The following is a 27727-nucleotide window of genomic DNA, read 5'->3' as shown; positions in this document are numbered from 1 at the left end:
AAGAAGATTATTATTTTTTTTTTTAAAGGGAGGAGTGGAGGGAAGTCATAGAGGCAGGAGGAATTTAAAGAAACAAACTAATCCAGAAAATGAAATGTCAGGTTTTCATTCCTACATTCAGAAGAGGAAAAAAAGGATTAGGAAACATTTTTCAGAGACAGAAATGTATCCTAATAAATATATGCTAACCAGAATTTGAGTCCTGATTCCATGACAGCTAAAATTATAAAATAAACCACAAAGACTAATCTCTGGGGAGAAAGGCATCTAGCAGGTAGGTCACTCACTAAATACTGTCAGTTTTCTAACTGATTTTCAGTTGTTGAAGACAGGATCCAGGATACCTGAATTTAGTTAAGAAAAGAATTATCAATGTCAAAAACTACCCAACAATTCTAGAATAGAAGGACATAAAGTAAAGGAATAAATGGATTTGATTTCCTAGAAGGTATCCAATGTCCAGCTTTTGTGGCTGAGCAAAAGAGGGATCTTAAATCTTCTGAGGCTGGATTATTCTTTCTTGTGGATGGGGGGACATAGGGGAAACACCCTTCTGCACTATAGTATGTTTAGCAGCACCCTTGGTCTCTATCCACTCACTATAATGCCAATAGTAACCCCCCTTCTCCCTTCAGTTGTGGTAATCAAAAATGTCTCCAGACATTACCTAACATACCCTGGGAAACAAAATCACTATGGTTGAGAACCACTGTGTAAATTATAATCTTTCTTCTTCTTAAAGAAAATCCTTTTTAAAAGACAGTTTTATTTACTCTCTTAATATAAGGAATACACAAACACAATAATTACCTTATATTTTCATTTTATAAATGTTAGGTAATTTTAAATTAGAACTAAGCACACGAAGCCCTTGAAATTATAGAGTGATACAACACAAAGATGTGCATGAAAATTCCTGACACCTTTTAAACTAGCTCTTAGTTTTTCGAATATTCAATTGTTTCCTAGTTTCTCTACTTAGCACCCAAAAAATAAGTATTTATTTAAGTTCTTTAATACCAACATTAACTTTGAGAGTAATACATAAACAAATACAAAGATTTCTATCAGAGGCTACTAGAATCATTTTTCTTGAGTTAGAAAAAAATTGTATATCTGAGAAGGGATTTTTGAACTGAAATTCATCCAACTTACAAAAAGCACCACTGAAAGCTAATTTACTTTTAAAGACTTTTAAAATAAATACTTATTTGAAAAACACATGTAACACTGTGTGAGGACTAATGGTTTGAACCAATAGACCCTTTTTGGTTTGTGATTTTTAGACTCTGCAGCAAAAAGGAAATTTTGGAAGAATACATATCATCTCATTAACAGCAACTATCTCTAATAGGAAGAGATAGATTACGACTTTTAATTTTCTGTACTATTACCCTTAGTAAAATACCTGGATTTATTATAAATAGTATGTATTAATTTTTTTTACTAATTTGAATAAGACACATCACCACATTTGCATATTTATTTTTATTTTTTAGATGGTAAAAGTTATGAGGCACTGTAACGTTTCTGTTAGAAANTAACGTTACAATAAAAAAAAAAAAAAAAAAAAAAAACTCCAGAGTTCACTTACACATTCTTTAAAAACACAAGGAATTACCTAAACATAATTCCCACAAATTGCAATCATAATCAAAGAATTTTGCAATGCCTAAATATATTAAATCATGAAGCCATGTTATTTGTAAGGAATGTGTAGAATATTTTTGTTATTCAATGTTTCTTGATATTTTAAATAGAATTTCAATAAATATCAATTGTAGGACTCATTATTCAAACTAAGCTCTGAAGTTGAAAGATTTTAACAATTTTTTCCAACACAGTTCTTTGTATTTTTACATTTACTCATGATTTTTAACAAACAGAATTTCTTAATTAAAACTATCTACTCACCTTTCATTTCAGTCGATATATTCATAAATGTTAATTTGCTTTATTTCTGTATTACACAGGGTATGTCTAAATTAATTATACAGATATTCATTAACACAGAATTTTTTGATCATGTTTCCATGGTAAATGGAAATTCAAAATTAAAATACTGTCTCCTAGTCCAGGAAGAAAAAAAAACAGCAAATGAAACAAATGACTCAACTTGATTCAACTATGAGAGATTATTTGATGTTCTTGGTGAGGGTTTTAGAAACTTTTTTTGTGGTGGTGCTCTGCCTTTCAATCATAGTAATACTTTCTCAGAGGTGGAATTCTTTCTAGAGATTCTTATTCATGCATATCTTTTCAGTGTTTAAGAATTTTTAAAGCTCCACAATATTTACTGGGAACCTATATTGCCTATTTCACGGCAAAGTGGTACATATCATGAATAAAAATACTTCTATTACTAACCCTTCACCTGTGGTAAGTTAAGCTTTCTACCTGCCCCAACAAAACTTTTAGTTTAATTTTAAGAATACTTTTGTACATGTCAGCAATAAAAAAAGGAAAGCTTGAAATTTACTGTTAATAATGTGGTATAAAAAATTACCTTCTCCTAAATGCTTCCAGATGTGTCTTCAGCATAAGAAGTCCTCTTTCTATAACAGTGAGACTTGAGTGTGATTCCTGTTCAAGACTGCTAGAAGCTATCATAAGACTCTCCATACACTTACTAATAAATTCTTGCTCCTTCTCCAAACCCGTTTTACCTGCAAATCAGATGTTTAGCCATGTTAAAAAAAAAAACAAAAAACTAAACAAGAAACAGCTAAACAAAAAATCCTCACATAAAAAATTACCAGACGATATTTCAAATCACTCACCATTAATATAATAGGAGTTAATATACTGGATAGCTGCTCGACTGACATCACCAGACTGTGCTCGTAAAGCAATGCCCCAAAATTGGTCCATACCACAAAGCTAAGAAAATATGATGACATTTATAAATTTATTATTTGCCAAATAATATAAATGATTAGAAGATTGAAGTAAGAAGTCTTAAAGTCACACAATATCAAAGACCTTTAACATCCTATAAAGTGCTCAATGGCAATTCCTATTAAAGAGTTATTAAATAATAAAAATGGTAAGAGCCTTGGAAATTTCCTCAAACACTGAAATATATGTCTATTGGTTCTAAAATTACTTATTTATAAAGCAGTTAACTCTGAGAGAGAGACAGAGTGTGTGTGTATGTGAAATGTTTGACTCAAAAGTTGTGACTACGTGGTAGGAAAAACTCAAATCCCCACAATATGCTATAGGTGAATAAAAACAAAACACACACAATTATTAGCAGAAAAAAAGCTTCAATGCTTTCATCCAATTTACTGTGATAAAGCCACTGCCTGAAGATAGTCACAGAAAAATTTTTAAAAATGCTAACCCAAATTGTTACTTAAATTTATGATGTTAACTATGAGATGACAAAGAGAGTGTGTTCACTGAAAACTACAGAAAAGGTGGAGTCAAAATCCTCAAAAGTTTGGGCAGGCTGAAGCAAGGTATCCTTCTGAAAGGTAAATGAACAGCCTCAGCATTCATATCATCCACTTAAAAAGCAGTATTATCTCAAAATTAGAATATGAATACTTCTTAGGTAAAACAGATCTGTCTGGTTGTCTGAAATAACCAAGTTTAAATTTATCAAAGTAAGAATTAAGACCAAAATATTAAAAAAAAAAAAAACAACAACTATTTGAACAAGGGAAAAGGGAAGAAGATCCTATGAAAGCATTCCAGATCCAATCAAAACTATTCTTTATTATACAGGTTAATATCAGTATTCTCTATCTTTGTAAACACAACCTCAACTTCTAAGGAAAATTCATGAAAAAGGGAAATAGATACTATAAAATCAAAGCTAGAATTAATAAACTATAATGTCCAATGAAGAAGACTTTCAGATAATTAGTCTGTGTTAGGAGAGTCTAAGAAATAATGCATTCAAGAAAACCCAGGAGCCACCCAATGAGGCAAACAGAACACTAAGCCAGAAATAAATCCAGCAATTTGTGAGCATTCAGTTAGTGAAAGGACAGTCATGCCGCATGGTCAGAGATGATTTAAGGTAGATCCTATTCCATGGTGCTGCCCAAGAGCAAGTAAAAGCCTGGCCACAACTAATGGCATAGAAATCAGATTTTAGACAAATCAACCTTCAAACTGACAAAACTACTTTATTATCTAGGAGCTTTTAGGGGACTAAAAAAACCTCTTCTACTGCCTCTTCTACTTTAAGGAACGTGCTTCCTTCCTTAATGCTTTAATGCCTCATTAAGCACCACCAGGGTTACGTTTGATAACAAAACAAAAACAAAAACAAAAATATCACCAAATCTGGGGCACCTGAGTGGGTCAGTCGGTTAAGCATTCAACTCTTGGTTTCAACTCAGGTTATGATCTCATGTGTGCTAAGTTGGCACATGGGGCCCTAAGCTAACATCAAGAGCCTGCTTGGGTTCATTCACTCCCTCTCTCTGACCCTCCCCTGCTGGTGATCTGTCTCTCTCTTAAAATAAATAAACATGAAAAAAAAAAAATCACTAAATCTGCTTTGTAAAGCTTTTTAAAACCTAGTAACAACAGTCTTCAGAGTTAGCAAATTCTATGCTTGGTAGACTGAATAAGGTAATTCAGTAATCTAATCTGAGGAATAAAAAAAATTCCTTAAGCTGATCTAGTAAAATAACAGGTCTAAATCCATACCTCAGAGTTTGAACCACCATCATAGGCACTGGTCGCCAGTCGAGCCAAGTTACAGAGATGCTGAAACAGGTTTAACCCAGTCATGCTAATTGTTTCAGGTTTCAGCTGCGGCATCTTAAAAAAAAATTTTAAGCTAGTTTAGTGTGATGATTAAGTTAAAACATTTTATCGAATTTAGATTAACAAATTTAATTTAACAAAGTTAATTTTATTGAAACCAATGAAGAAGAAAATGTATCTGCTCAAATTTTTAGTGGTGATTAAAAAAATTAAAATAGGTAATAATTTAATGAAAATTTTATTCAGGTCATAATTGAAACCTATTATCTGTTTCAATTTTCAAGATATATCTGTATCTAGCTCCAAATCAGAGGAAACAAATAAAATATTTTATCATTTATTGTATACCTATCCCATATACATTTATAAGATGTGTAGATACATGTACAGTTAGTTTGTATATAGGTCAGGGCTTGAAATTAAGATACCTGTAGGTCTATCTGTAGCTTTGTAGTAGATCTATTAAGCGACTTTAGTTTACATGTACCAAAAGTCATTCATATATATTCAATTCTACCACAGAGAAAATGTGACATTCTGCAGAGTATATATCTCAAAAGTATAAAATAAAAAGTCTATTGCTTTATTTTCATTAATGTTTCAAAATTCAAATGGAAATTTATTACCTGAAATAATTGTGGCATCTGATAAAAATGAACAAAACTGGATAGAAAAATATCTTTAATAACATGACATGACATTGCTTCCTAAAAATGACTTTCTAGGACTCTACAAAAAATCTGGAGATTGGCTTGTATCTTCCATACGACTCACTAAAACCACAGCCATTTAACTAAGAAAGATTCAGAGAATACAGCTCTTATTCATATTCATATCAATATAAATAGTAGAGGGGATAAAATTAAAGTAAAATCTAAGTGGCAAAATTATATAAGGACTACTGAAAATAGTACATGTCTATTTTAAAAATCTGTGTCAAAAGAGGAAGAACTGAACATTACAGAATTTGTATTTCAAGAGATAAAAAGAAAATATGGAAAAAGAACATAAGCAATAAAACTGTCAAGAAATAAAATTACCTTCTCCAGGAAAAGATGTTTGTAGGTTTCCATTCCCATAGCATGTTGATCTTTACTTCGAACTTGATTTAAAAACCAATGAAGGGCGTCATCATAACATTCAGAATCTTCTACTAAACAATGCCATAAAATGTCGACTTGCTCTAAACTTAACCCTAGATAAAAATTACAAATTTTGAATCATGGTACATACAATGTTTTGGTCTTAATTCAATGTATTAGAAGCACCAACATATGCAAAAATATCAAGAAGATATGTTATAACATTTTATAAAAATTATTTTACAAGAGATTTCATAAAATTTATGCTTTTAAAGGCAAAATATATATGTAATCCATATATAAATCCTCTAAAACACACAAGTTAGATAGTATCCTGGAAGAGCCATTTGGTCTGGAAAATCATTCTCATTAAAATATGAACACACCATTGTATTACAACAAACACGATTAAGGTGAGGTAATCCTCAAAGTTGAGGAGTCAGTTCTAAGGTGTAAGAGTTAATAGAGTGCACATCATGTTTAAAGATCATTCTGTGCACACAGAAGACAAACAACAAATACCAATGAGCATTATTTTTTGAAACTATGGGGAAAAAAGGATCTGTATGATGAATAAAGCAAAAGGTAATTGACTGCCTAAAAAAGAAACAAGCAACATGTCAGGGTATTTGATTAGCTGGGAAGCCAATGTAATGAGATGAAATCTGTATGGTACTTTGACCCAAGTATTAAACGATTCCAATGTCTGGCAGAAAGAAGGCAGAAGAAAGGCTCAGAACCAAAAAGAAGGTATTATAGGCAATCACAAATATGATATGGATAAAAGATAAAATCTGAAAGGGTAGAATAAAAGCATCACAGGGATTTTTTAAGTATATTATAAGGTCCAAAGCCTGGGTTGCTCCCAAATCAGAATGGATGGGAAAATCTGATAGATACAATCACAAGAAAACTCTTTCTTGGGAAAAGTAGATGAGATCCAGAATAGTAAAAAACGCCTCAGAAAATATTTACGTAGTCGTATTACCAGTCTACAGAATATGATCAGAAAATAAGTATCCTATCAGTTTCTCACATAACCATATAGGTTGAAGAACTTATACCCCTGGGAGCTAATATTAAAACAACAAAAAAACCAGAAACAACCTTTAGTGTATAATTTAAAATACATTCCATAACTAAAAGAGAAGAAAATTAAGAGTTGTAAAAAAACAAAAAAACAGTATCCAGGTTCATTACAGTAAACTATATGATAAAACAAAAGTGTATTCATAAATGACTGAATCACCAATTTACATTCAATAAGCAATGTATAAGCTTTTGTTACTTAAATTTTTTAAGAATATAGTTATTGGTATATTAAATCAGTATTCACTTATTGAATATAACTTTAGAATAACTATATTATCCTTGAAAGGAATTGTGCCAGTAAGAGAAGAACAATTATGATGTGGGAGAACTGAAGTCTTCGCTTTGATTCTACCTCAACAGTAGCTGTGTTAAGCCAATACACAAAGAATCTATACAATGCTCCCTGAAATGGGAACAACAAAATAAATAATTCGTTATTCAAATACTGAGAAGAGTGGTGAACAGTTTCCAGTGAGAATCTATACTAAACAAATGTTAAGACTTAAAGAAAAGTCTTAACTTAAATGTTAAGACTTAAAAAAATTATGAAATTATTTTTGCTGACAGTATGTCTTGGTTTGACTTATCCATGTAGAAGATTGTTTTTTTTATTTTTTTATTTTATTTTATTTTATGTTGTCTTGTATATTTCAGTCATAATTGGCAGGATGAAAGATATAATAATATGAAACAAAAGCTTCCTATCAAAAACGGGTGTCTTCATTTAAAAATCTTGTGGTATCATTTTAGTGGCATTTGTTACAAAGAGATCACCTTAAAGAAATTACAGACTTTACAGTAAAATAAGCAGATGGTGGATCTCAAGCATAGATATGGACGTTAAGAGAGCCATAATGACACCTCTCAGCTAGCAAAACAGTTTGACTATATTAACCACAGCTAAAGAAAGAGAGTGTCCTAACAAAGTTTGGTGACATGGACATGGAGAAAAAGTGTGGACAGTGAAAATAACACAATCTGTCTAGTAAGAGAAAAGGAGATCTGGCCAAAAGAAATCAAGCTTCCTCCTCTCTTCTGAGAACATTTAGCATGTGGATTTAGATATATTCCACACCTTGAATTTACCAGACCAATTTTTAAGATTAATTTTTAGTGAAATTGAATTTGAGATTAATCTAAGTAAAAGTAGGGTATTCTAAATGTCTCTATCACCTGTGAACTCAAGCAATTTTGGGGTAAGATTACCCCTAATAATACATAGACAGTGGCTGTTTCTAACTGGAGTGATAGGATTCTAAAACTAAAAGAAATAAAAACACAGGCACTCCTGAACACAGTATCTTCTATCCTATATATCTTATTTTTGAAATGAGTGGTTTATTCACTGAGAAACTGGCAACTTCAGAGACCGAAGCAAAAATGTGTCAGGGTCACGCTCATTTTGCCATACATACTGAGGACATTTGGTATTAAGAAAAGGAATTAATATTAATTAATCACTACAGAAATCTAAAGGCATGAGGACATTTAAGTTGACTCTTCCAAGAGTCAATACAGACCTAAAAACTGATTAAAAGACTGATTAAAAGACTGATTAAAAAGCTTACTGAAATGATCAGGTGATCCCAGAGTTGAAAACACACAAGTCAAGAACTGAAGTCGAACTTGAACTTCGGCACTATGGCTGTACCTATATTTAAAAAGTCATTAAAATAATTAACTGAAAGATCCTACTTCTTAGTTATTTTTAAAGATTTAAAGGCCCTAATCTTAAATTATACCAAAGAAGTAAAACTCCACTTTAGTATCATAATTATTAAATATTTTAGTTACACTTGACCCTTGAACAACATGGGATTTAGGGGCACCAAACCCCATGCAAGTAAAAAATCTGTATATAACTTCTGACTTCCCAAAAATTTGAATACTAATAGCTTACTGGTGACCAAAAGCCTTGCTGGTAACATACACAGCTGATCAACACATAGTTTGTATGATACACGTATTATTATATACTACATTCTTACAAAAAAATAAGCTAGGCAAAAATGTTACTATAAAAACTGTAAGAGAAAATACACATACAGTACTGTATTTATAAAAAAAAAAATCTGCAAGTAAGTGGACACACACAGTTAAAACCCACGTTGTTCAAAGGTCAACTGTATGTAACTTTGGTTATACCGAAAAAAGAAAGTCATAAAGCCAAATGGTATGTTTGAGATTTATGTTATTTAATAAATTATAAAAATCTGCAAACATCAGAAAACATACTTTTAAATTAGAGGAGAAAGTACCTAAGAATGCAACAGTGGAACAAAAGAAATACGCCATCTTGAAATTATGCAATATGCACATAGATTAAATAAAAACCTGCATCTCCATCTAAAAATTGCATGTTTCATTATCACTGCTCCGCCAGCGATAACACTATATTCCTTAAACAAGAAATGCTAACGTAGTATCAGTTCCATAAATCCAATTCATAAAGAATGCAGCTAATACAAAATTGGCATTTTTGAATGTCACTTCAAATCTAAATAATTTAAATTCATGTGCACAAAATCAATGGTTAATGTGAGAAATGGAGGCTTGTTAACTAGGTGATTTCACACGGTTCTCTGGGAACTCCAGTTTGTAAGCATACACAAAGAAATAGCATTTTGAGAAGCAAATGTTGGTCTGTGAGGCAGGAAGGGTGGGTAGAAGATGCATCTGAAGCAACAGTCAGGGGCCAGACTGTGGCCAGCCTGAAATATCAAACTGAAGAATTTGGTATTATTCTGGATGGAAAAGGAGGTCACTGAAGGGTGTTGGAAGGGAGAGAGGAAAGACATCAGGTCTGCATTTTAGGATTCCTTTAGCAACCTTGAGAACTGTGGTAGTAGAATGCTCTAATTCCCACCGGGATCTAAGTACCCAATCAATGAAACTAAATCAATCATCAGGTTTATTTTATTTTTTAATTTACATCCAAGTTAGTTAGCATATAGTGCAATGATTTTAGTAGATTCTAATGATTCATCCCCTATCTATAATACCCAGTGTTCATTTCAACAAGTGTCTTCCTTAATACCCCTTACCCATTTAGCTCATCCCCACAAATCAATCATGAGTTCTTATCTCTCTGTTACAAATCAAAGGTTGGTTGTGGATGAACTGCTCAAATTGCTTTGCCAACAACAGCAGCAGCCAGTCTGAGCCCTGATCTATATCCCAGGTTATGGAGAGTCAAAGTGTCTGAATTCAATCTCCTATAATCTTCAAGTAAGTGTAAAATTTTAAACCTTCCCAAATTAGCTGGTTTCAAAAATTACTCCACAGTCACTATTGAACTTTAAAGTTAAGATTAAGTATCCTGGATATACCTTTGCTGCTCCTTACTGTCCCATATTAATGTTGGCAAAGAAAAGATGAACTTTCGTGTCATTAATGTTGCAGTGCCCTTTGTGAAGATGAAAGCACATGTGGCAAGATGGCTGGGGGTGGGGAGGAGGGAATACAGTAAGCAACTCACAGACTAGAATGCCATCCAGAGAAAATTCAAGAACAGCTCATAACAGTTCTCATCCTTTTACTAAAAAGGACAAATTTTATGCCAGAAGGCTTGGAGTACAGGTTCAAATTTGAGTTCTATCATGCATCAGTTCTGTGATTTTAAGTAAGTTACTGTACTTCTCTGAACCTGAGCCTGGGGGACATTGGTCACAGACATTAAGTGGAAATGAAGTCTGGTCCCGTACAAAGCACTCTTCTTTCCTGAATACTTCCTTCCGCTATACTTACAACTCAAAGTAATGGACCCAGAACTCTAGAAGGCATGGAATCAGTCCCCTTGTCCTTTCTTCTTCGGGTTCCATAGTAGAGCCACTGGCTCCACACTTCAAAGGACTCTGTCTGCTTTGTCAGGGTCTCACTGGCTACTGATATACCAGCCAGGAAATTTCTTGAGATGTAAAACAAAGATAATATCAATACTGAAATCTTCTCATGGGTGTGTCCGTGGCTTCTGACATTACAGGAAATAGAGGACAAAAATAATCTCCCTAACGGCATGAAACTTTAGCAGCAAATACCTTAAAAAATTTGTTTGTTGCCTCAAGGTTGACACAGATAGGATTTTCTCCAGGCCACTGGATTCGAGAAATATGTAACACGTCTGTTTGGGAAAGCTTTCATGCCACAAGAATCTTTTTGTCCTAGGTGACCATCTTAGAACTTGCCTACTAAAATCCCCACTGAACAATTAGAAAATAATGGGCCACAAACTCAAGAGGTCAGTATGCTTTAACAAAGGGTAGTAAATGTACAACTCTGTCTTACAGCCTGAAGGAACAAGGGAGTTCTATCAAAAGAGGCCAGACAACATCTCTCTAAGGTTTTATTCTTCTTAAGATGCCAGGCAACAAGGACTGGAAGGATACTGTATACTCTAAGAAAGTATAAAACTCATCTCCAAAGAGCACCACTCCACTGTTTACCTTATTCACCACAAAAGCAACACTTAATATGATGATCCACCCATGATTCTACTAACAAAGTGAGCAACTTCCCTGTACACAATGCTATGAACTATCAAGACTTAGACCTATGTTTATTTTTTGGCACTGAATGTTGGACCTTCTCTTTCTGAGGATGATTCATCCATGTCTTGTCTTCCATGCCCCTTTCTTAAGCCTCCCATCCCTGTTCTTCAAGCCCACAGGCTTACAGCTGTGGTGAAAGCTCTTTTGTAACTTAGCATTTTTCTACTAACAAGTAACTTGAATTCCATCTTCTAAAGATGCTCAAGATGTGGGTCATGTGTGGTTTTATTTCTGCTTCTTTTTGATCTTGTGTTTTTCACAGATCTATGGAGATGCTCAGATTCAGGAAACCATGATTGTCTTCAACCTCTGCTTCAAGAAGAATTAAAAGGAAGATACAGACTATGAAGAATACTTAGAATTTTAATAGCACTTAAAGAGATGCATCTTATGTAGAGATAACTTTGTCAACAAAGCTACAGAATAAATTTAAGGAGGTATCTCAGAAATAATTTGATAGGCTTATAGAATAGGATGTCTAAAAAAAATCATCAAGTAATAAAACACGGAAACACTGGCTGAGTTTAGATTTTAGAGGGCCCAAAATACTAAGGCTGAAGAGACTGGAAATTTTTTTATGCAGTGAAGAATCTAAATGATGGTAAAAGGCAAAATTGTTGTTTGTTTTATACCATAGCTTGTTTCAGCCAGGTAACTATTTTTTATAGATAACCTATATGCCAGGTACAACTTCCTAATTTATTTCATTTAATTCTTACAAAAACTCATGAGGTAAGTAAGCAATTAAGAGTCTACTGGGGAGGGAACTAATCAAAATAATGTCAAAACAATACACTCAATAATCTAAACCCAGGTCTGTATAATTTAAAAGCCCAGGTACTTTCTTCCAGTACTACATTCCTAATAAAATAAGGATAAGGAATTAATGAACAGGGGGGAGAATGAAGAAGCCTGATCCAGAGGTTGGAAAATAGGCCTGGAACAGTGTTGGGGGGAATGTCAACTTGTGAAGAGACATGGGATATGTTTTAGCATTAAGATAACTAGAGAATGATGACAATTATAATGCAGAACTCAAGAATATTAATTAGAGAAAACATACTATTCCACTATTTATAAAATGTGTTTTTGAAATGCATTATAGAAACCTTGGTGCCACTATTTATAAAAGTGTGACCCTGGGCAAGTTATTCATCATCTCATAGTTCAAACTCATTTTTAAAATGAGTCTGATTACTTCAAATGAGTTAATACTTAATGGTATGGGGCACATAGTAAGCATCAATGAATACTAAATTTTTATCATCATCATCACTCATGTTTGGAAATGACAGTACAACAACAACAACAAAAAGGCCCCAAAGTCTCCAAGTTTCAGGTGACTGAGAGGATGGTGGGACTCTAAAGGACACAGTATAATCTGGAGATAGAACTGATTTATGGGGGAAAATAATTCAATTTGGAGGTCAGTAAGTATGCCTTAAAGGTGAATGACTTTTCTGAACAGTCTGCTCAGTTTTCATCTATGTAGAAGTTTCCTATATGAATATTTTCTCAAAAAATACTAAGGCTAGCTAATACTGATGTTAAGCTGGTTTTCTCAACTTAGCCATCAGTCCCCACCAATTGACTAATAAGCAGAAACCTTATGAATTTTACATTTCCTTCTAGGCAGGCATGTCCCTGTAAGAAGCTTTAAATACAGCTACCACTAACCAATTTCTACCAATTCTTATCATAAGTCACTTAATGATGAAATATTTTTAAATTTCAGAATCAATGTCCTTATATAGTAACACAGGATACTGCTGTTATCTTGAGGGAGGGGGTTAATTTTTAATTCGTGAAAACAAACAGAACTCAATAGTGAAGGTTAACCAACCCCCAAAAGTTAGATGACCTACATTTACCTAAGGTTAAAAATTATAAACATAATATTATAAAATCCTCCAACTTAAACAAAAAAAAGCCTTTCCTTCTTTCAGAGAAAGAATTTTTACAACTAAAATTTTCAACACATTTATTTACTATATGAAAGAAAAGGAGTAGAAATACTAGGACATTATCTTTCAGAAGAAAGACAGCATTTAAATACAACTAACCTCGTTAAGATACTTACAGTGCATGTTTTTGTCTTCCTTCTCTTACAGCTTGAATATAGTATACCAAATTATCAAAGAAAAGCTTCATCATGTTCAGCTCTTTTTCTGCCCACCTGGCCCAAATGAAAGGAAAAAATAATTTTAAAGGCATAGGGGAAGAGAATAAATCTATTCTAAGAGAAAAATGTAGATCTAAAATTTCTTCCAACTTCCAGGTTCTACCAAAAATTTCCCACCAAATATTTACAGGTTCTATTTATATCTTAATTGAGAAAAATACAAAGCAATAGGTCTTAATTTAAAATTCACAAATGGTTTTTAACCTCAAAGTATTTAATCTCTGTGAAGAGGACAAAATGTATGTTAAGTGCTAATTAGAAAGGACTAATGTGAGTTAATATTAAACATAGGATGATTCAGTCCATATAAGAATGGACTATGTGCCTTGGTCATTATTTAGAATTTAGCAGAGTGCCTGGCATAGAGTACACATACAGCACAAACTTATTAAGTCAATTGCTTTTTCTGTTTCTGCTTTTTATTGTGGAGTATTTGTTTAAAAAAATCAGGTATTAAGCTCCAAAATTACCTACAAACACAAGAATTTAAAAAAAAGCAAATGATAAATACAATTGCAGATCCCAGGGTGAATAACACCTGTAACTAACAGAATGCCCTTCACACAATACTACCAATATATCCGCTAAAATGTACAGATATTAAAATTCCAAAATTTCTGATATCATCTACATTTTTACTATATAGCTCTCTTTTCAAAATAAGTTACTCTTGCCTTTACAATCCCTTGATGAAGATGAAGTTAACCCAGAAAACATCTAGTAAGCCTCAGGTTTGAAACCAGTTCCGATACACTTGCAGCATGGCTTTGAGCAAGTAACCTAACCTTTTGAGGTCTGTTTGTTGGTTACCTGAAGATTTACTCAGGGGAAAAGGAATAACAATTTCCAATTGTACAATATGGGCCATAACAATTTAGGAGATAATATATACCAAATGTTGAGTGCTGCTGCACATAATAAATTCAGAGTAGAAATTTCTGTTATTTTGCTGCAAACTAACCCCAGAAGCTGAGAGTTCTTTTAAGTGCTCCACTGGAGATCCAGTCTCAGGTCGGAATACCCTGTGAAATGCCACTGACTGAGCTTATTTACATTTAATTTAAGGATTCAACTAAAAGGGTTTCAACTCTATATATTCTTAGGTTCAGATACTTGATAAGTTTGCCACTTCTGTAAGATGTAACTCTTTGTTATTCCTTAATATAAACCTCCTCAAATGACTACAATATATCACCAACTTAACCAAGTTAGCTCTAAGTAAATCCCTTTAATACTTTAGAATTCTATCATTCGACCATTTAAAAACTATCTGAAGAGTCAATGAAACTAGATTCACATTCTTCGTATACTTAAAGGATGGTAAAAGCTTTTTCCCTATGCATCTGTTAAGTATTTCAAGGACTTTCCCTACACTTAAAAACTATATTGTCACTAGAGTCATACTATAATATTAACAAAAGGCACTAAGGATTTTTTTTTTTTAAGTAGAGGTTCAGGTTAAATAGATCCTATTTAAAAGAGCAAAAAACAGCAAGAGCTTTAATTGAGAACTAACTTCATTCTATTTAGAACTACTGTGAAGTTTTAAGAATTTTTCTAAATAATATTCACTTTGAAAGCAAACAAGTGCTCTTAACAGTCAATCTTAGATGTGAAAAAGAATTAGGTAAAAAGTTATCTTATTTGACCTCAAAAACGAATTCCTCAATAGGTTTTTCCTAAAATCTAAATGTCCCTGAAATCTCCCCAAAAGTTTACTTTGAATAAAGCAAATAACATATTCATTAATGAAATGCTTGTTAGCCAACTCTCTCAAGAATATTACCAAAGCTTGGATTAATTTCACATCAAATTACCTATCCTTGAAAACACTGTTTAACATTCATTAATCCTAAATTCTCTGTAAATGTACAAGAGTAATAGGGTGGTGTCCAGATTATCCCTAATACAATGTAATGTCTACAATCAATTCCTAGTAATAGGAAAAATAAAAGCAACCTAGATGTTTATTTTAGCGTGTCTCTTTTTCAGGAGTCCTTTACTTTGGCAGATATACTACAAGTCTCCACCTTAAAATTAGAGCATTACTTGCTACAGGATTTTTCTTAAACTACGAAGAAAACAAAAGTCAGATTTTCCTCATGACGGTGATAAAACCTCCATGGGCTAAATGACAAAGAGCACTCTGAGAAATCTAAGAAAACATTTGAACCAAACAAAATTCAAATATGCCTGTTACAAAGGAAAGGCTAATAAGTCACTCAAATCTTTGATGACTATGATTATAAAATTTTTTTAAAAAAACTTTTCTTTTATTTACTTACATTGTAATCCAATGTGTATCATAACTGCTTCCAAACTGCTGAAAAGTACCAAACAATTTTGGAAGAAGGCGAAGTGAAATTACTACTGATCTGAAACAGCAAAAATAGATATTTATAGAATAAAACAATATGAGATACTATTACTAACTCTAAGTTTTTACAGAAATTCAGCTATTTAAAAATCTTAAATGCAAAACAACTTTAATGAAGTTTACATTATATTTCTTACATAACCTTGAAAAACATTTTCCCTAAAGTTTATTTTATACAATGGGGCAAGAAACCCATTTTAAAATCTCAATTCAAGATAAAGTAAAAAACACTATAAACACCGAGAAGAAAGATAAAGAATACTTTCATGAAAAAAAAATTAAGAAGCCACAGATGCTTCTGAGAATTTAATCAAGAAACAGGGACAAGCAGCTTAAGTAAGTTATAGATAACAGGGATTCTCAAAATTTAATGTGCACTTGATTCACCTGGAATTTTGTTAAAAATGCAAATTCTGATTGGCAAGTCTGAGGTAAGAAATTCTGCATTTCTAACAAGCTCACAAATGATATCCAAACTGCTAGTTTGTGAACCACATTCTGAGCAGCAATAATATAGAGAGCATTTTTCCAACTGTGCAAATTATCCTTTTCTCTTTAACTCTCACTTAACAAGATATGCACCCAAGTTGAAAATCACTGCATTATGAGCCAGGCACACCATATACCTAAAGCATGAAGGAGCAAAAAAAGGTTTAAGAAATCACTCTACAACTTTAAGTAGATCTGAGAGTGTCTATCTTCTGAAAGAAAGGGGTACAGGGAAAATAGAGACATACACATCCCAGAAGTCTCAATAGGCAAGGAGGTTGGTTGCATGAGCCTTAAAAGAAGCAGGATGAACTCCAATGATGTAGTGAATTTTTTTAAGGCTTATATTATGTCATGTAAAAAAATTTTATAAAGAGCAAATTATGCCATCCAAGTTAAGTCCCCCAAAATGCCTACTCTTTTTGAGAAGAGTACCAGGAAAATCAGAGTGTAGGGCTGCACTTTAGAATGGAAGAGAAACATGGCAAATACCAAGTAGGAGAAGTTAGAAAGAAAAGAAAACTTCCTGTTCCTTTCTTCTTTTCTCAAATTATTTCTGTTTTAAGTAGGCTCCAAGCCCAACATGGGCTCGAACTTACAATCTGGTGATCACCACTCTGGTTCTACCAACTGAGCCAGTAAGATACTTCAAACACTTCTTGTTTCTGAATAAAATCCAAAGTTGGAGAAATGCATTATTTTTTTTCCCAGCTGACGTTGGGAATACAAAGCCACGTGTGATCTGACTCATTTCTCTTTTCATTCTAACTTCATTTCCTTCTAATTTTCCTCTTTATTATCCCTACCTCACATATACCTAAGCACATTCGTGCTTTAGGGCTTTGCTAGTGCAGAAATCCTTCCCTCACTTTATTCAGATTTCCTCAACTGTCAGCAGAGGATGAACCCTGAACACTTCCACTGCCCCAGGAGCCTCTTTATTCCTTCTCAATTTTTCTTCATTCATCATCATCTAATAAATAATTAATCCCTTATTTAATGTGTCTACCACTAGTATGTGCTTCATGAGAGCAATGACTGTCTTAGTCATTAAAAAAGCCTGCATATGGTACTCAATTAATATAGATTAGCTAAAATAATGATCTAGCAAAGAACTAAAGGCAAGATTTTCAAGGAAGGAGGAAGAACAAGTGTAAAATACTAATACAATCATGAAGGATGAGGACAGAAAAACAATACCACAGATGACAAAAGAAACGGCATATTAATAGAATGTTAAAGGATCAAAGTCACATTAGTAAAGATTAAGTGCCAAGTAAATATTCTTTAAATATTTAAAAATATTTAAATGTTTAAGTATATTTTTTATATTAAACTTTTTAATTTTTTTATGTTTATTTATTATTGAGACAGAGAGAAACAGAGCATGAAAAGGGAGGGGCAAAGGGAGAGAGAGACACAGAATGTGAAGCAGGCTCCAGGCTCTGAGCTGTCAGCATAGAGCCTGATGTGGGGCTCGAACCCACAAACTATAAGATCATGACCTGAGCCGAAGTCGGACACTTAACTGACTTGAGCTACCGAGGCGCCTCTAAACTTTTGTATTTTTCAACAAGTTGCACAATAATGAAAATTGCAAAAAGGGACCATGAAAAATTAGGGGCAATCAATTTTAGATTTTTTATCTAAAAATTCCTGTCAAAATTTTCAGAAACATTAAGATACATATTAACTTGACCTAAGGTTTTACAAGCATAAAATCAGTAAAAGATATCACAAAGAAAAAATACACAGAAATTTTTCATCTAAAATCACAAAAGCAAATTTCAAAATTGTTTGCTTAATGTGATTTTAACAATGCTTTAAAATATAAATAAACAAAATCTAGAAGAGATATATCTTACTTTAAGAAGGTACTATGGCAAGTCTTATAGTGTGCAATAGTTGTATGGCAATCTTATTATTTCTTGCAATAGTGTTAAAGGTCTAGACTGTTTAAATTTACTTTCCAAATTTTCTACAACAAACATGATTTCATTTCATAAAATGTAATGTCGCTTGACAATAATGAATGAACTCCAGGGGTTGACTGGATACTGGTTTAGATGAGTGGATAATGGTATGGTTCATGTAACTGAATAACCAAAAATAGGAATGTAGAAACAGGACAATTTATAAACACTGAGTTATCAGGGACTGATTACATTTTATAGGACTAAAACATTTCTTTAAAAGTTGATCAGGGCGCATGGATGGCTCAGTCAGCTGAACGTCTTTCACTCAGGTCATGATCTTGTGACTTGCATCCAGCTCTGTGCTGACAGTTCAGAGCCTGGAGCCTGCTTCAGATTCTTTGTCTCCCTCCTTCTCTACCTCTCCTCCGCTCATGCTGTCTCTCTCTCAAAAACAAACATTAAAAAAATTATTAAAAAAACATTTCAAAGAACACAGAAGACACACATTTAAAGCACTATAAATGGTTTCTAAGAAATAACCAAATCAGGATCAAATGATCAAAATGGTCCCAAAACAATACAACTTCTTATTTAAATTGCTAAATTTAAAAGGAAAAAATGATATAAAGTACTGAGTACATACTGAAAATTATTTACATAGCTATAAAATCAGGGAAGATGGGGCGCCTGGGTGGCTTAGTCGGTTAAGCGTCCGACTTTCGCTTAGGTCATGATCTCGCGGTTCGTGGGTTCGAGCCCCGCGTCGGGCTCTGTGCTGACTGCCAGCTCAGAGCCTGGAGCCTGTTTCAGTCTGTGACTCCCTCTCTCTCTGACCCTCCCCTGCTCATGCTGTCTCTCTCTCCTAGAAATAAATAAAACATTAAAAAATAAAATAAAATAAAATCAGGGAAGATAATTTACTGATAATAATAATGTATTTCAATGTTAAAAGTCACAAGATCTACCAACCTGTTCCAATTAAAATTATATTGTAGAATTTTTCCTGTACCAACTACATGTCCATCAACTGATGAATGGATCTAGAAGATGTGGTCTACAAATACAATGGAATACTACTTGGCAATGAGAAAGAATGAAATCTGGCCATTTGTAGCAACATGGATGGAACTGGATGATATTATGCTAAGTGAAATAAGTCAGGCAGAGAAAGATACCATATGTTTTCACTCACATGTGCATCTGGTGAAACTTAAACAGAAGACCATGTGGGAGGGGGAAAAAAGTTACAGAGAGAAAAGGAGGCAAACCATTAAGAGATTCCTAAATATGGAGAACAAATTGAGGGTAGATGGGGGAGGGGGAGAAGGTGGGTGATGGGCATTGAGGAGTGCACGTGTTGGAATGAGGGCACTAGGTGTTGTATGGAAACCAATTTGACAATAAACTATAATATAAAAAAAATAAACTTATTAATTTTTGCCACAACAGTTTTGATTGCTGATGTGCTTACAAAATTCAGCATAAAAAAAAGGATTGTTACATTCAAACCTACTTTAAGGATGAAATTTTCAAATACAAAACACAATCATAAGCAACAATGTGTTTAAGGATAAAAAGGTTCAATGATCCAGAGTAACAAGGGACTGATTTTAGACTTAATAAAAAATGTTATTACCCTAAAATGCCCTAGCTCTTTGCTCAATCCAAAAGTTACTATTGTAACCAGAAGCTTATTACTAGGCAACAGTGTAATATTCCTATAATTACCACCAAGGAAATATTATGTTGCCTTAGCAGAATGAACACATTTGCTGGTGTTATTCACAAAGTTATGTTTCAGTGTTTTTTTCCTAATCCTGGACTCCATATTTTAAGACTGATGCTTTTTACAAAATGCTTTTCAGTTGTTATAAATTATAGTACATACCAAAAGTTGACATGAAATGCTATACACAACACAGTCTTTATAGAGGAGAAAACAAAAGCAGGATATACTACCATCCATTTCTTAATTATACAAACCTTTATTTATATAAACAGGGTCCTTGACACATGATCGCTCAAAATCAACCATTTTACAGTCTCACATATTGCTTGCAATCTTTTTAACAGATAAGCCTATAATTATTGATATAATCTTTAAAAAAATCTTTAAAGGCTGCATACTTCATGTTTCACAATCTTACTGAAGTATACGTGGAAAAAGATGTAAGTATCTAATAATTCAAGATAGCAAGAGGTGAACATACCTGTACAAATGAGCACCCCCATCAAGAAATAAATCATTACCAACACATCTGGCTTTCATTGTGCTCCTGTTTCAGTTACTAAATAACCCAACAGTAACCATTATCCTGACTAACTACAATCATTTCCCTGTTTTTACACTTTACATAAATAACAGTCATCTATTCTCTTGTATCTGGCTTCTTACACTCAACATTATGTCTGTGAGTTTCATCCACACTATTCCATGCAGCCATAGTTCATTCAATGTTACTCCTATAATTTCATTGAAAAAAGAGTCCATCATTTAGTTTTCCTTTCTACTCTTTTTTGACACTTAGACAGCTTTATAAAGACTATGTAGTTATTTTGAATAATGCTGCTATGAAGATTTTTTTTTTTTAAGTTTATTTACTTTGGAGAGGGGAACATGACAGAAGCAGAGAGAGAGAGAGAGAGAGAGAGAGAGAGATATCTAAAGTGGGCTGTGCACTGACAGCAAAGAGCTTGATGTGGGGCTTGAACTCACATACTGTGAGATTATGACCTGAGCCAAAGCTGGACGCTTAACCGACTGAGCCACTCAAGTACCCCAGCTATGAACATTCTTGAATGTGCCTTTGGGTAATCATCTGGATGTCTTTCTATAAGGCACGTACTTAGCAGTGGAACTGCTGGGTCTTCGGGTATGCAGATGCACATATAGGAAATATAAACTGTCACAACCTCTTAAAAAAACTGTTTATTGGTTCCACAAAGGCATCTAAAAGATAATTAACATTTTAAAATTAACTGCTGTACTACCTACATAAATGATAAAATACCATCCAGCCATTAAAAGCATTCCTTTAAAGAAAATGTATGTCAAGTGATGCAACTGATCCACTAACAGAGGTCTATTAGTGGTTTCTTATACCTGTATGAAGAAATTGTTCAAATTATATAACTCTTTAAAGATAAAAAGTAGAAAACGTCACACATACTTTTTCTAATTCAACAGATTAAAGTAAAGTTTAAAGCACTTAAACATTCAATGAAATTAAAGATTTATAGCAGGCTTAGGCAGAGGTGTGAAAACATTATGTGAATAGAACAGAATACAATACATTCAATTAGTAACTGAATTCACTATAATAGAGATAGCATTACCAAAGTAGTGTAAGATAAAGGAAACCTGAAACTATACCAATGGAAAAGAACTGAAAATCAAAAATTGCAGTAATCTTCTGAGCCCCAATAAGTATATGGCAGAATTCCTTTGTCCCAAAAATTTTTTCAACATTTATTCATTTTTGAGATAGAGAGGGACAGAGTACAAGCAGGAGAGGGGCCTAGAGAGAGGGAGACACAGAGTATGAAGCAGGCTCCAGGCTCTGAGCTGTCGATATACAGCCTGATGCAGGGCTCAAACTCACATACTGTGAGATCATGACCTGAGCCAAAGTAGGATGCTCAATTGACTGAGCCATCCAGGCACCCCATTACATCGCAGAGTTCAAACTAGAAAAAACCACTAACCTAATTTTTCATGCATTACATAAGTCAAGACACAAAAGATCACCCAGATGGAAGAACAATGTCATTATCAAAATGTTTGTATTTCAGCTTAAGTTTAACTTCATTTATCTTATTTAGGTTGTTTTATATATGACACAGTTCAAGAACATGTAACTGTAATTTGGAAACACAGCAGTCACCACTATGTTCCCAAAGTCACGAATAAAATATTATTATTACTCTGTTTCTGTTGGAGGATATCTAATCAAGGGTGTCAAAAGTGCTGAAAAAGAAAGTCTTAAAAAAAAAACAAAAAAAAACAAAACCCTGTGAGGTAAAAAAAATCTTTGAATCTAAGAAAACCACAATTACTTAAAAAGAAACTGGTTGTTTATGGTTCATTAAATGCTATCAATCCAACAGTCAGTAAAGAATACACACAATGAACTTTGACTATTATATAAAAAAATTAATTCCCATTTACCTGTTGTTTCCTAAATTTTCAAGGCAACCTTCAATGAATCTCATTCGAATCTGTCTATCCGTAAACCAACATACTAAGGAACAGAGAAGCTTCTCTGCTTCATTTATTAATCCTTCAGAAAGATTAACCTACAAAAAATGTATACACATAAAGTTAGATTCTCCTGAATGAATTTTGCTGTAATTTTGTAGTCTTTTCACTCTATTAAGTAACTTACTGCATCATCATCTTGAACTATATCCCACAACAAAGTATTTCCTTTCTTGCAAACGTTATCCAAATTAATGTCTGTCACAGCATTACTGTTGAATTGATGTTTATGAACTGCAGGTCCTGAAGGAACAAAATATAACACACTATAGAGAAATGCAACTGACTGAAATTGTGAATTATAGCAATCATAACATTAACAAATCCAAAGTAAAGTACAATTTATTCTTACAATAAAAACAATACAAGATTAACACAACAGTTGCTTTGTGAGGAGCATACTGTTTAGAAATGGAGTTAAGACTAAAGTTAAGAAAAGAGTTTTCTTCTCACAGTCTCTTCATTATTTCTAGTAAGTATGATTGTTTTTCTCATGTCAAGTGAACTATATATAAGTGCTTGAAACTCAAATTAAGCTTAAAGGTAATTTTCTTGAAATAATTCTATATAGCCAAGGAACATTCTTCTAAATTACCTTCTATATAATGCTTTTAAATTTTTTTTATGTTTATTTTTGAGACAGACAGAGACAGACCATGAGCAGGGGAGGGGCAGAGAAAGAGAGAAAGAGACACACACACAGAATCTGAAACAGGCTCCAGGCTGAGCTGTCAGCACAGAACCAGATGTGGGGCTCATGAGCTGAGCTGAAGTCGACTGACTGAGCCACCCAGGCGCTCCCTGTATAATGTTTTATATCTCTACATTTAACAAGTTGTATTGAAGATGATTTACCCATAACATTCAATTAAATTCAAAGGTTCTGTTGTAATAATTCAGACTTTGTGTGCCAAGCTAAATAAATTCTCACTTGTTCTAGTAAGTAAAAATGCTTGTCTTTTTAAATAGCTTTACCATGAAATTTCCTTACTGAATTGTACATATACAATGATTTCATTAAAACAAGAATTGTGCAACCATCAACATTAATGTTTGAAGCACTTTCACCACTCTAAAACATTCCTTCATATCTAATTACAATTAATTCCTCCCACATTTCCCAGCTCTAATCCATTTTTCCATCTGCCTTTTCTAGAAATTTTATGTAAATGGAATCATACAATTTGTGTAGTTTTACATCTGAATTTGTTCACTTAGCAAAATATGTTCTGAGGTTCATCAGTATCAAAGCAATTAAAATAGTAGTGTGTACATTTTAATTATAGAATAATATTCTATTACATGGAAACTTTTCATTTTGATTATATTCAACAGTTAATAAACACTTGGGAGTTTCTAGTCTCTGGCTAATATGAATGATGCTGCCATAAACATCTGTATAACAAGCCTATATGGACACATGCTTTTCTTTCTCTTCAGTAAAGTGGAATTAGTGAATCACAAGATAAATGTGTATTTAACATTTGAAGAATGGCCAAACTGTTTTCCAAAATGCTTGTGCCGTTTTACATTCCCACCAATAGTTTATTAACAGAGTACCAGTTCCTGTTCCTCCACATCCCCACAACACATGAGCAGGGTCACTTTTTTTAATTTTAGCCATTCTAATAGGTGTGCAGTAAAATCTCGCTGTGATTTAAAAATTTTTATTTGATGAGATGCCTAAGTGGCTCAGTCAGTTAAGTGTCCCACTCTTGATTGTGACTCCAACCATGATCTCCCAGTCCGTGGGATCCAGTCCCATACCAGGCTCTGCTCTGTCAGGAGAAGCTCAAACTCATGAACTATGAGACAATGACCTGAGCTGAAATTAGGAGACAGCTGCTTAACTGACTGAGCCACCCAGGAGTCCCTCAAATAAATAAACATTTTTTAAAATGTGCATTTCCCTAATGACTAATGATGTTTTAGCACCTTTTCATGTGCTATCATTTATTTGTGTATCTTCTTTCTTTGCTTAATTACTACTGAGTTGCAAAAGTTCCTGTATATTCTGGGTATAAGCCCTTTAGGAGATACGTAATTTGCAAATATTTCTCCCAGTCCTTGGCCTGCCTTCTTTCTGGTGATTTTGTTTGTTTTAGTATTTCTTTTTTAGCTTAATTTTATTAAAGTATAATGTAAACACATAATCAAGATATAGAATACTTATATCACCACAAAACGTTCCTTTATGACCTTTTACAATCATTCTCTACTATCAGTCCCTAGGTAATCATTAAGTAGATTTCAACCATTATACACTAATTTATAAAACATTGGACTGCGAATAACTTGTTCTGCATGTATTCCGCAAGATGAGCAAACATTTCTAATAAATTTTAACTTGATAAACGAGCTATGTCTTGCAACACGAGTAGTATACGACACTGAATGTCACATGATCACAACTGAGCCAAGATTCCTGAAATTTGCTTTGCTATATGGGCTGTTTGATTATAGCATATTCCTTGAATGAATTATGCAAGCAAACCAAGGTTTCATTGTACTTTTGAACATTCCAGAACTGTATATTGTGATATCCAGTATGTTGTACACCCTTTTGACTTCATTTGCTTAAAATGATGTTTTTTGACATTTATCCATTATGTTGCATGTATTAGTTCCTTCCTTCTTACTAATGAATAGTATTACCTCGTGTAAATATACCATATTTTGTTAACCTGCCAGTTAATTCCAGTTGAAGTTTTTATGAGACAGGTATGAGCATTCAAAGTACAATCTTTTTGTGGACATATGTTTTCATTTCTTGGGTAAATAACCCAGAATAGGAATTGGTGGGTCATATAGAGAGATACATGTTCAACTTTAGAAGAAACTATTAATAGGTCCCCAAAATAACTGTATTGATTCATACTCAACAGCAATGGAGAGTTCTAGTTCCTCTAGAAGATAGTATCATTTTTTTTTTTTTAATGTTTTATTTATTTCGGACAGAGAAATAGACCGCATGAGCAAGGGAGGATCAGAGAGAGAAGGAGACGCAGAATCTGAAGCAGGCTCCAGGCTCTGAGCTAGCTGTCAGCACAAAGCCCGACGCGGGGCCGAACTCACGAACCGTGTGATCATGACCTGAGCCGAAGTTGGACGCTTAACCGACTGAGCCACCCAGGCGCCCCGAAGATAGTATCATTTAATATCATTAGTCTTTAATTTTATCCATTCCAGTAGGTATATAATAGTACTGCACCGTGGTAGTAATTTTTTGAATCCCTCAGGTATTTGGAGATATTAAGCATCAGTTTCATGTATTTATTGACCACAGTTTTGTACCTTCTTTTAACTACTCAAATCTTTATCCCATTTTTTCTTTTGCCCTCTTTTCTTAAGGTAGGCATCATCCCTAGTACAGAGCCCAACATGACCATGAGATCAAGATCTGAGCTGAAATCAAGAATCAGACACTTAACCAACTGAGCCATCCAGGAGCCCCTCCCTCCTTTTTTTGCCCATTATTTAAACTAAATTGTGTTACTGTATTGAAAAGTACTTCAGTGCTAAATAGTTATACAAGGTAGACTCAGAAAGCATTAATATACATAATAATTCTGCTCAATATCTAACTTCATGTAGTAAAAAAATATGTTCAATACTGAGTAAAAGGAAAATAGAATGGTGAAAATTTAGTAAATACAGTATCAAATTCAACTGAATTCAATCTTAACCTATTCATTTCTCCAAAAACCTTAATAACGCAACAATAAAAAAAAGTCAAGGTACCCTTACCTGTATCATGCACAGGTAACATGAAATCAATTAAATTACTGCCAACGTCCATAAATTATATCTCCAAATTTGATTATGGCTTTTTAGCATAAATCTAATCCATCAGGTTTACCTAGTCTGTACTGGTACACCAAAACCCATTTCCTAGGCTAGTAGGTGCTGATAGTACCTTAAAAAGCATCAGGTTGGACCTTTATTCTAATTTTTTAAATGTATATACCACCTTATTTTTTTGAAATGTACTTGACACACAAAGTTTCATTAGTTTCAAGAAGTTGAACCTTTAAATTGCTAATCCTAAAACTATTTTTCCCACTTAATCTGTCTCTCTTTCCTCTTTTTTTTTTATTATTCTTTAACCTCCTCTAACCTCCATTCTTCCAAGTATGGTCATGTCCTATTACTTTTAAAGACTGATTTGAAATGATTGGAACCATCATTTTCTGGACATTTCTATCACTCCAAATGCAACACTCTGCCCTTTAGCAGCTACCTCTGCTCTTATTTCTCCCCAAGCCTCCCTGAGGTAACCATTAATCTACTTTCTATTCACTATAGATTTGACTATGTTAGACATTTTACATAAATGGACTAATATAACGTATGACCCTGCACTATCTTCTACTTTTAGCTCCTTGCATTTCTAAATATAAAATTTAATACAGCCATTTATTTTCTAAAATACAAGCATATAATTTTATATATATTAGGTATTTTCTTTCCTAGCTAAGTTTCTCTTTAGAGACATGTGGCCTTTATGCTCATGATGGAGTATTCATAATTTCCTTCCCTAGGAAAGAAAACAAACCACATAGGTATGATTTGGCAAAAATTTAAGTATAACATTAAATATTGAATCCTTTTAACAATATAAATTTTTTTTAAGAGTAAATATTTTACTTACTACAAAACCTTACCTTGACTAAGATGTTCATGGTAAATAGATGCTAAATTGGGAAGATGTTGTTGGAGATGAGATGTTAGCTCTGCATGTGAATTAATCTGAACTAGTTCCTCTTCACACCCAGATTCTTCACCATCAAAATCAGCCATGTTTTTTTCTGATTTTGCACTGACCTGGGAGCTACTGCAACTGACATCATCTGCACTTAGCATATCATCTACCATATGCCTATAACACACAGAAAAGCACAAAGTTAAAACACATGCTGTGAATCACACAAAAATTCTCTCAAAAACTAAAACTCCACTACGTCAGAACTATAAATTAATCACACAATATACCCACATATTGTGTGACCAATCAACACACTTCACTAAAATAAACTCAAAGAGTATTTTTAGGGAA

The 27727-nt window shown here is 33.4% G+C and overlaps 1 protein-coding gene across 1 annotated transcript in view; it reads right to left on the bottom strand.

Annotated features, from left to right (window-relative positions):
• USP34 (ubiquitin specific peptidase 34) overlaps window positions 1-27727 on the bottom strand; it is a 192996-nt gene that overhangs the window by 108644 nt on the left and 56625 nt on the right. Inside the window, 10 exon segments of the mRNA XM_077766453.1 lie at window positions 2507-2666; window positions 2781-2880; window positions 4669-4782; window positions 5769-5923; window positions 8471-8553; window positions 13530-13625; window positions 15917-16006; window positions 22582-22709; window positions 22799-22914; window positions 27336-27550. Coding sequence (XP_077622579.1) covers window positions 2507-2666; window positions 2781-2880; window positions 4669-4782; window positions 5769-5923; window positions 8471-8553; window positions 13530-13625; window positions 15917-16006; window positions 22582-22709; window positions 22799-22914; window positions 27336-27550 — 1257 coding nt within the window.

The sequence above is a fragment of the Crocuta crocuta genome, unplaced genomic scaffold, assembly GCF_008692635.1.
Source record: "Crocuta crocuta isolate KB4526 unplaced genomic scaffold, BGI_CrCroc_1.0 scaffold113, whole genome shotgun sequence".
Taxonomy (NCBI): domain Eukaryota; kingdom Metazoa; phylum Chordata; class Mammalia; order Carnivora; family Hyaenidae; genus Crocuta; species Crocuta crocuta.
The sequence above is the reverse complement of the archived record's forward strand: the minus strand, read 5'-3'. Positions and strand labels throughout refer to the sequence as shown.